General features: G+C 34.9%; 1 protein-coding gene across 2 annotated transcripts; it reads right to left on the bottom strand.

Annotated features, from left to right (window-relative positions):
• Positions 1–394: 394 nt before the first annotated feature.
• LOC307001844 (uncharacterized protein) lies at positions 395–4,090 on the bottom strand. Of its 2 annotated transcripts, XM_079618846.1 has the most exons (5): positions 4,016–4,090; positions 2,675–2,736; positions 2,315–2,454; positions 2,131–2,223; positions 395–1,220 (listed from the first exon to the last, which is right to left on the bottom strand). In XM_079618846.1, the coding sequence occupies exons 3-5, from the start codon at positions 2,417–2,419 to the stop codon at positions 894–896; spliced, it is 525 nt and encodes a 174-aa protein (XP_079474972.1). In that variant the 5' UTR covers positions 2,420–2,454; positions 2,675–2,736; positions 4,016–4,090; the 3' UTR covers positions 395–893. The 2 variants fall into 2 exon arrangements, with proteins under 2 accessions (XP_079474972.1, XP_079474973.1); XM_079618847.1 differs by lacking the exon at positions 4,016–4,090 and having other exon boundaries at positions 767–1,220; positions 2,315–2,402; positions 2,675–2,800.
• Between the last annotated feature and the right edge of the window lie 6,445 nt (positions 4,091–10,535).

Raw genomic sequence — 10,535 nt, forward strand, 5'->3', positions numbered from 1 at the left:
TGTTTATTTGATTCATAGTATTATTGTCGTTTTTGCAACACTGTAAAAAGTGTTTCATTGGATCAAAGTAAAAAAATTGCGTCAACTGGTTACAACTAATTACTTTACTTTTTATCAACTTAAAATTTTTACTTTGAAAATAATTAACTATCCATTACTTAGCCAAAGCAAAAAGTCGCTTTGAATCAAATAACGATTTTAAGTTGAATGAAATCTCTCAAATTATACTTTGTCTTAATGCTTTCTCTTTGTATTAACTTAATTCTTTTAATTTATATCTAACCAAATATCCAACCAAATACAATTTAAAATATTAATTTAATATAAAGAAATGCATTTACTTTTAGAATGTGTAATTTTATCATCTGTCTAAAATTAATGACTTCAAGCATGAAACTTTTGACAATTTATTTTGTCATAATACAATTGTTTTTACAATGTGTACAGTGTATCCTCATACAAATACACATTCAAACAATGGAAACATTATAAACTTGACAATTTTTGTCAAAACATTTCTACAATGTTTATGTTACTGTTATAAAACACATACTGTATAACAGTTTTTAGTATCCATAGACACACTGGATACAATGTAAATTCAACATAAGAATCAGTTTCCAATCTTTCCATGAACAGTCACTTAGAAATGACTACACAATCAAACCTTCAGAATTCTGCAATCTTTCCATGAACAGTCAATCAGAACTGACTACACAATCAAACCTTCAGGAATGTAGAATTGTAAATTGTACATTTTTGGGTAAACTATTTAACTTACCCTAGATAAAACAAAGGTTTAGTAAACAGTAGTACAGTTAACTTTGTATAAAAAGCTTTATACAGTCTAACATCTTCAAAAAATTTGCCATCAGCAGAACATTGTAGCTGGGTCAAAGGAAAAAAAAAAGTTTACTCAGCTTCGAAGAGAGGTCCTGTGCCCTTCGGCTCATCTGCTTACTCTCTATGTCCATGATTATTTTTTGGAAGGCCTCAAAGGTATATTTGAGTCCTTCAGAATATTTTAAGTTCAGTGCATAAATGAATCCAAACATTATGGCACAAGCACATGCAACAGAGGGCAACTCATTTAGCACTTCCACACCGTCAATGACAATGGAAATATCCAGTGCACGACTAAGAGCATCACCTTCTCGGATCACAAAAAATGCCATGGTGGTCTTTTCAAATTCTCTCTCCGCTTCCTCCCTCTGGTCAGCCTAAAAACATACAAGAACACAGAGTAAATGAGGGACTGTGGGGGGAAAAAAACCTTCATCTGAAACTGTATTACAAAATTTAGTTAGCTTTCCTACTGTGGAGGTCAATGTAGAGCACAAATGTCAGTTGCTAACTTTCATTAAAATACCTTCATTTTTTTTTCAGCATAAAAATAAAATTTGTACGGTTTGTTACAAGAGTAGAGTAAGTGATGACAAAAAAAATCATCTTTGGCTTTGAAAATGCTTTTAAACACTTGTACAATCAAACGCTCCCATGTGTTTACCATTGTAGACAATTGCAGACATATTTGCTGAGTTCAGTACCAAAATGGCCAATCAGAGGCATTTATCAATGTACTGTTCTGTCATCATTTACAGAACTCTTCTTGTCATTTCAAACCTGTATGAATTACTGTCCACTGCAGAATTTTAACAATGTTGGTAACAAAACAGCACAGAGCCCTCAGTTGAATTGCTCTTAAAAACATTCTTCAAAATATATTCTTGAGTTCTGTCGAAGAAAGTCACACATGCTGATGTGTAAATTATAACACAATTACTTGAATTACTTTTAAAGCGATACGTCACTACCAAATCCAAATTTCCCCACGTTTTACTCAACCTCAAGGCTTGAGTTAAGACCACAAAGCCGCATCTAGCAGTTCTTTGATCGATGGATGCACTATTTGAAGCTTAAAAAAGTTAACAATTCACTCCCATTCTACCACTTGGAAGTAAAATGATCCATAAGATTATACCTTTGCCTGTTTTGTTCTTCAAGAATATAACCATATTCAGTTAGGATGCCTTGAGGGTGAGTAAAACAAAAGTGTTGATTTGGTAATGAAATATGACTTTAAGGCAAACATGGTTGGAGAAAATGTCAGTAGTTTGCATTGTACATTACCTGATATTCTTTGATCAGACAGCTTGTCTCTTCACCAAGGTACATGATCAGGCACTTCAGCAGGCTCTCTCTTTTGAGGTCTATGTCCAGACTCTACAAAATGTTCAAGATGTATTGTTTTTATTAGACCAAAAGACTACTAAATTGATTGCCATAAGCCATTTTGTTCACATGCAACCAATACCTGATCCATAACTTTAATAGTGTCCTTAGTTTTTTCACGGAGGACTCCACCTTTGCTCCTAATAACCTGGAGAAGCTGAGAGCTCTGTCTGTCCAAAGAGGCCATAAATCGGTCGTGATGCGCAAAAATTCTGCATTAATCTGTATGAAAGAGAAACAGATAATAGACTTTTGAAAAAAACTATTTTACTTTGAGAACTAGCCTAAAAAAACAGAACGCTTGGCTTTGGAGACACCACAATCTTTGCATTTCCACATTGAGTTACTTGCCAACGAGAATGGTGAGGTAGAGCAGGCGAGAAGAAAGATAAATTACAAAACTGACCCTCCAAAGCAATAATTAAAGGTGCAAATTACTTACGTTTTTCCATGTGACTGGATTATTCAAAACCTGTCCTAATTGTTGTTCAGCAGTACTCCATCCTACAAAAGACAAAGAGAAGTTAAAATAAGTGTGTAGGCACGACACTAAAGACATGTGTTTGGGCCTTAATGTAAAACTAACGATATGTGTTACCATTAATCATAAATGAGAGACCATACAAGCAGAGCGAATACCTTGCGAACGCAAGCTACATAATAAATCAATAAAAATCATCAAAATAATAACGCTTCATAACATTATGTCCACAAAGTGTCTGAAGCGTGCATGTAGGCTACTTTATTCATGGCGCCGTACAGTATCGCACTCCAGCATACCCAAAACAGTCTTTATACTATGTTTCAATAACAACTAGGGCTGCACGATTTGGGGAAAATATCTAATTGCTATTATTCTGGTTAAAATTGAGATTTAAATTATTATTTTTTTATTATTATTTTTTTTACAAATAAAAAGGTTGTGTATAACATTTTGTTTATATTAATATGACTAATAATAATTATTATGATTATTATTGCTAAATAAAAATATTTAACAAAATAAGAAATAGGCTATTACTATTACAATTTCCATTATTAAAAATAGAGTATTAAGGAATAAATATAACAATATAATATAATATTTATATTTTACAGACAACTTATTTTACAAAAACGGTTAATATGCAGACAGCCTATGACTAAAAACATTAGAAAGGTCTAAGGATTTATTGTCAAATTATTATAATACATTTTTTTCTAGTCTATGTCTTTAATATTAAATATATGCACTATGAACTAGAGTTCATACGTAACGTTAGAACGTAGAAGCCGTTTTTGTCAAAATAGGCTAAACGATTGCGTCATAACCCCCGACTCACTGTCACCACGTCAGCTCACAAACACTCGACTGACGATATAAAGTGATTTAAAACTTGTTATTAAACGTATTTTGTTGGACAACAGGTTTATGAACACTTCACATTACTAGTTTGTGAAGATGTTTGACACGTGTTGCTTTTTCACACACGCACGTTGTAAGCGACTCTCAAACTCGCAGTGCTTTCAGACGGAGCAGCGTTTAACGTTACAGATCACAGAGCCGCTTTCCACTGACACGCTGATTTAGCACTATTTCATTAAAATAGCAGCCTTTGCACTTTCATAATGATCGCACATAAGCCAAATCGTGATTGTCGGGAAACTTGTAAACCTTCTAGCCGAGTTAGAGCCATCAAACTAGTAATACTAACCGTAAAACAACAGTACAACATAATATTTTATGAAATCATACATGTATAATGGTAATAATACGGCCAAACGTATGTTTAAAATTACTTACCAATTTTCTTGACTCCCGTTTTACCAAGCCGAGTTCATCCATGCGGTGTAACAAGATGGCGGAAAGCTGAACGTCCTCACGCACAACCACGGATGACGTTAGAAGTCACGTGACAATGGGAACCAATATTTTTAATTTAATTTAAAGAAATGTATTTACTTTACACTAACAAGACTTACTTTTAATTTAAATCTACCTAACTTTTTTACTTAACACTGATGGCTAGACAGAAAATTAAATGTTTTGATTTAGATCAAGTATAAAAACTTCTTTAGAGTAATGACATGCCTTGTACACTTTTTTCAGTGAACGTTAGTTCATTTGCCTTTTTGTTTATTTCATTTATTAGCATTATTGTCATTTTTGCAACGTCTCATTTATTTTTTTTTGTTTATTTCATTTATTAGCATTATTCTTTTTTGCAAACGTCTCATTTATCTTTTTGTTTATTTCATTTATAAGCATTATTGTCCTTTTTGCAACGTCTCATTTATCTTTTTGTTTATTTGATTTACTAGCATTATTGTCCTTTGTGCAACTTTTCACTTGCCTTTTTGTTTATTTAATTTATTAGTATTATTGTCCTTTTTTTCTACGCAATTTCATTTTGTCCTTTTGCAACGTTATCTCCTTTATCCTTTTGTTTATTTCATTTACCAGCATGATTGTTTGGTAACATTTCATTTTCATTTTGTTTGTTTAATTTCAGTACTGCTGTTGCTGGTAAAGTTATTTTATTTTTGTCATTGTGTGTCATTCTGATTTATGGTGTGAAATCACGACCTGTTGTTAATTTTGTTTATTCTGTCTTTGTTATGTGTTGAGGAGCTGAAGCTGGTGGTGGGGACGGCGTGCTCGAGGTGGTGGGCCCTCTTTGGTGTGTAGTGTGGGTACCTTCACAGTGTGATCGTTGCCGTGCTGGTTGTGTGGCTGTGCACGTGCGTTGGGGTGAATTATTTTGGATACTCATGCCCGAGTCGCTGGACGCCCACCAGTAAGCATCAAGCCTGGTCTTGTGAGTGTGTGTGTGTGAAATAGACTCCATGTCAGCATACTGAGGCACATATTCTTGTGTTATTCATTATTGTGTTTTATTGCCGACGATGCATCCTTTTATCTTCATTCGATTGCTGTGAATTTGATTAATAAAATTTGTATTTTTGTATGGAACCATTTCTCTGTTTGTTCAGTGCCCGAACCTGATTGCCTAACTTTATAGAAGTCTTGTTACTTACAGTTCCCCGGGTTAGATCTCGGGGTGGCGTAGTCGAATTGTAATACTGCCACTGCTACACAAGGCATTGTGGGACTTTAGGTCACGGAGGTTATGGGAGAAACGTAGAGTGGCGGAAATATTAGTATTTGCGGTAGTATATTGGTATATTTTAGAAGTTAGGCTAATTCAGTTCAGAAAAACGACAGAATGGTGAACACATATTGCATCACACTGTCATAATCGTTCTCACGATCGGCGTGGAAAAAAACCAATGGAAATCAAGTCGCAGAGCTACTGTAAGACGGACAAACATCACCTTCAGCAACATTTCCCGACACATGTTCGTGTGTTCACGGCATTTTCACACAGGTAAGTTATCATTACAACACCTTTAACTGTTATGTGGTTAAAACTAGTAACAACACAACAACCGTAACATTAACTTCAATTACGAAAGAGTACTAACTTCGCAAAACTAAGTTAGCTGGCTGCATAGCTATAAAATTAAGCTATAAAGGAAGGAATCTCTATAACGTATGTAACTGTTACATTATGTATCTGTAACCGTTCATCCGATCAACTTTACACTTGAGTGTGAAGTTATTTGGATGAGCAGGTATCCAGACAACTGCAAGCACAGACTAATAAATCCTGTTTTGTTTTATCAGGCAAACCAGAAATGCTGGAGTGTCATCCCGACTGGGTACCGTCATTACACGTTGGCCACACAGAAGTCAAAACAACACACACACACAGCGTTTTAACCGGAGGACGAAGAGACAGCAAGCTGTACAGAGGTCACAGGTGGATGAAGCTGCACAGAGTTTATAAGTGGATGACACTGCACCGGAGGATAACAGAGAACAGCAGGAATGCAGTTTTTGTAGCCACAGGCGTGCTGAAATTAACCACTTGCTGGAGGAGAACAGGATACTGAAGGAAGAGCTCTCCCAAAAGAAGATGGATGAGCATTTCTTTAAAGATGATGATGTGAAGGTAAAGTACTACACTGGGCTTCCATGTTTTGATGGGCGTGCTTCAGCAGCTTCTTCTTTGCCTGCCACAGACTGTCCGAAAACTTTCGCCTTTTCAGATGCTCGTCTTAACTCTGTTGTGCCTGAGGCTGAATCTGCCCATCCAGCACATTGCTCACATCTTCTGCATAGACCGTAAGACTGTTTCCACCACGTTCAGAGACACTATAGCTACAATGTTTACATACCTTAGCCCTTTGGTGCACTAGCCTGAGCGACATTGCTTGCAAGGTAGCATGCCACATCAGTTTGTTGAGGCTTTTGGCAATCGTGTTTCAGTTATTGTAGACTGCTTTGAAATTTACATTGAGAGACCATCAAATCTGAAAGCTAGAGCACAGACATTTTCTCACTACAAACACAGGCACACCCTCAAGTATCTAATTGGCAAGTAATCATAAAACATGCCATAAACCTTATGAACTGCATGTTACATACTATGTGTTAATAACCTAACTTTACCTTCAAATGGCTTCATGTTTAACTGCTTCTTTTTTTCTCTTTTTTATTTTTTATTCTTTACATTGTCTTGTTTTTTTATTTTTGTATTGCATTGCCTCCTTGAAATGTATTTTAACTGTTTTGATCTGTAAGGTGTCTTTAAATAAAATGTATTACAAAATGTATCACAAATAAAATGTATTATTATTATAAATGATGGAATAAATGATGGAAAACTGTCAATTCTAAATCTTTTTATTGGTGTCACATAACATGAACTTAGTGCAATGCTGAAGTAAATATGGTAAGTAAATGAGTAATTATAACAGGACCTGCACAGTAACAATGTAGTGTAAATATACAAGTACAATAAATAATAACTTGAACTTAGTGCAATGCTGAGGTAAATATGGTAAGTAAATTAGTAATTATAGAGATTTATAATTTCGGAACTGCTCAAATGTGTATGCGCTCACACCACAAACAAGGTAAGAAAACACGTCAGGAAATGTTGTTTGCGGTAGCTTGTTCAGGTCAGTCAACCACTCTTTGTGTTCGTACAGATCGAGCCCGTTAATTGCCTTTATTTTGTCCAAGTAGCGCTTGGTAGATAACCTTGAGCTTTATCTTCGCACGGTCCATGTGTGTTTGTTTACCTTTTTCTTCTTCTCTACACAACCTCGTTTGGCAAACAAAGAATTACCGCCACCAGCTGCCTGCTCACTATTATTTATTGTTGTTATTTATTGTGCCAAATGTTCGTATGCGTTTTTTCGCATTCGTGTTTTGGTGGCTCTGAATTGTCAAAGCACCATTCAATCACGCTTGCACACTGCCTCCGAAACTTTCGTCCGTCATAAAAAACATCGAAACGGGTTCGATTTTCTGCGTTTTTCGCATCCGTAACAAGCAGTTTAAATGGTGTTTAGATGGTGCTTTGACAATTAAGAGCCACCGAATCACGAATACGAAAAAACGCATACGAACATTTCGGACTCAGTGTGCAATGGCCTAGAGTTACAACAGCCGTGTCCTAAAATATGGCCGCCGCTACCCAGAATGCTTTGCGTCGTGACGTAGTTGCCCATTCTCTATATCCTCTCGGTATCTTCGTGAGTTCGCGCTGCTTCTACTGACGCAGGGCGGAGTTTCTCAGTCTTCTCTCATTGGTCAATTCTATTATACATCTTATTCGAATTATTCCTCTTCCACATTTATTTATTTTTTCTTCCTACATTATATTTCAGTTAACAATATACGTTATAATTGATTTAAACTAATTTGTATTATTAATCCTGAAATTAAATCAGGGTACAATTAAAACAATTTAATGTTTTAATTGTCAGTACAATTTTAATTTTGAAGAAATCAACGTGTAACGGCAATTTCCACCAACTGCGGAGCGGCTGCGGAGTCAAGGTTTCCATTAAAGTCAATGGCCGTTTTGCGTCCTTGGTAGGCTACTTCGGACTTGCCAAGTTCGACTCAGGAGAACGAACTCCCGAGGACGAGAGGACGCAAGTCCGGTTATTCTGCAAATGGAAGAGCGGCGTTCTTGATCGCGTCAGTCAGTCGGACCTCATTATTTAAAAACAAAATAACCAATAAAATCTCAAGCACCAAAAGCAGCCCATACTAATCATCTAAGTTCTCTTTATCTAGAAAAAATGTGTACTTCTCATTTATTGGGTTGCAAAACATTTAGGCCTAGTTAAGTGCCATTGTTTAAATTCTGTTTTTTCTTTCTTTTTTTGAAAGACGTTCAGTTATTGTGCTTTTATTTTTTATGCCATCTCTGTATCTTCCTGACAATGTTTATTGTTTTGAATAGAGGTTGATGAGACAGTAATATCTGTTGGTGTAGCTATATTACTGTATTGAAAATGGGTAATATTCAACAATTTGAACATGGAGCCACATTATAGGATTGAACCAAATAGGGCCTTTAAAAAAAGATTACAAAAGAAAAGTTTATTTAAAAATGACAGTTTTTTACAATCACTATGACAGTTTTTTCAATACATTTAACAATTTTCCTAAACTCTTAACACACCAACACACCTAAAACACACAATTGGCAAAACGGTTAATTTCATGTTCAAAATCACACATTGTAAACTAAACTCCAAAACTAATTTTCAAAATACACTAACACAATACACTATATCTAACAAAACACTGCAAACATGTTTCAAAATCAAATAATTATTCAAAACACTAACACATGTTCTCTTCCAACAGGAACATTTAGTCAATCATAACACAATGACAAAAAAACAGCAACATCCGCTGAATTTACAGAAACTGCATTATGTTATGTGTCAGGTCGGCCCTTATACAATAGACAGTATATTGTATTGATCATAGATTGTGTTTTGCACTGTAGTTTCTTTTGAAGCCTCTCTACATTTGTGTTTTGTTGGGTTTAGTAAATGCATGCATTCTGCAAGATATACCTCTCCCTTGTCCTGGTCCTTGCCCTTTCTTTCTTTCTTTCTTTCTTTCTTTCTTTCTTTCTTTCTTTCTTTCTTTCTTTCTTTCTTTCTTTCTTTCTCTCTTTGTGTTGCTCCATATTGTTCCTTTTCCACACAAGATCAGCCTATGTCCTCTTTTATAACATATGATCATGCGATTGAAAGAAACTCAACACCTGAGAGTGCTTCCTAGATGGGAATCATAACTTCAATAAGCTGTTTCTCAGTAGCAATGGAATAAAATACAGGGAATATATTTGTGTTTCAATTCACAATATGAACAGCTGTTCACTTTGACTTTAGCCTATAAGTTATGTTTAGAACATGATGTTATCTATTCTGACACACAGTGTGAAAGCATTTGTAAATTTGGCAGTAAAATTACATAGTTTTGGTATTGGTTGAGCTTTTGTGTAAAAGAAGTTCAAGCATTTTAAATTTGTGTTACAGTTTTTTACAATCGCTATGACAGTTTTTTCAATACATTTAACAAATTTCCTAAACTCTTAACGCACCAACACACCTAAAACACACAATTGGCAAAACGGTTAATTTCATGCTCAAAATCACACATTGTAAACTAAACTCCAAAACTCATTTTTAAAATACAGTAATACACTAACACAATACACTATGTCTAGCAAAACACTGCAAACATGTTTCAAAATCAAATAATTATTCAAAACACAAACACATGTTCTCTTCCAACAGGAACATTTAGTCAATCATAACACAATGACAAAAAAACACCAACATCCGCTGAAATTACAGAAACTGCATTATGTTATGTGTCAGGTCTGCTAATAGACAGTATATTGTATTGATCATAGATTGTGTTTTGCACTGTACTTTCTTGTGAAGCCTATCTACATTTTAGTTGTGTTGGGTTTAGTAAATACATGCATTTTGTTTCTTTTGCTGCAGAAATTCAATACAAAAAATTAATGACCATCTCAGAGTAGCTTTATGTACATTTTATAAAAAAAAATAAAAAAAAGACAGAGACAGAATTCCTGCAGTAAAGACTTTATTTGCAAAAGGACATTACTGCAAGATATACCTCTCCATTGTCCTGGTCCTTGCCCTTTCTTTCTTTCTTTCTTTCTTTCTTTCTTTCTTTCTTTCTTTCTTTCTTTCTTTATTTCTTTCTTTCTTTCTTTCTTTCTTTCTTTCTTTCTTTCTGTTGCTCTATATTGTTCCTTTTCCACACAAGATCAGCCCAAAGAGTCCTCTTTTATAACATATGATCATGCGACTGAAAGAAACTCAACACCCGAGTGTAATTCCTTGGATATCAGCTGTAATTTATATATTTGCATAACTTCAATAAGCTGTTTCTCAGTAGCAATGGAATA

Source organism: Phoxinus phoxinus (assembly GCF_949152265.1).
Source record: "Phoxinus phoxinus genome assembly, chromosome: 7".
In the NCBI taxonomy this organism is placed as follows: Eukaryota; Metazoa; Chordata; class Actinopteri; order Cypriniformes; family Leuciscidae; genus Phoxinus; species Phoxinus phoxinus.

Coding starts and splice junctions, on each gene's coding strand:
- LOC307001844 (XM_079618846.1), bottom strand. CDS start 2,419: ATGGCCTCTTTGGACAGACAGAGCTCTCAGCTTCTCCAGGTTATTAGG. Junction 2,224..2,314: donor CTATTAAAGTTATGGATCAG/GTATTGGTTGCA, acceptor AACATTTTGTAG/AGTCTGGACATAGACCTCAA. Junction 1,221..2,130: donor GTCTGATCAAAGAATATCAG/GTAATGTACAAT, acceptor GTATGTTTTTAG/GCTGACCAGAGGGAGGAAGC.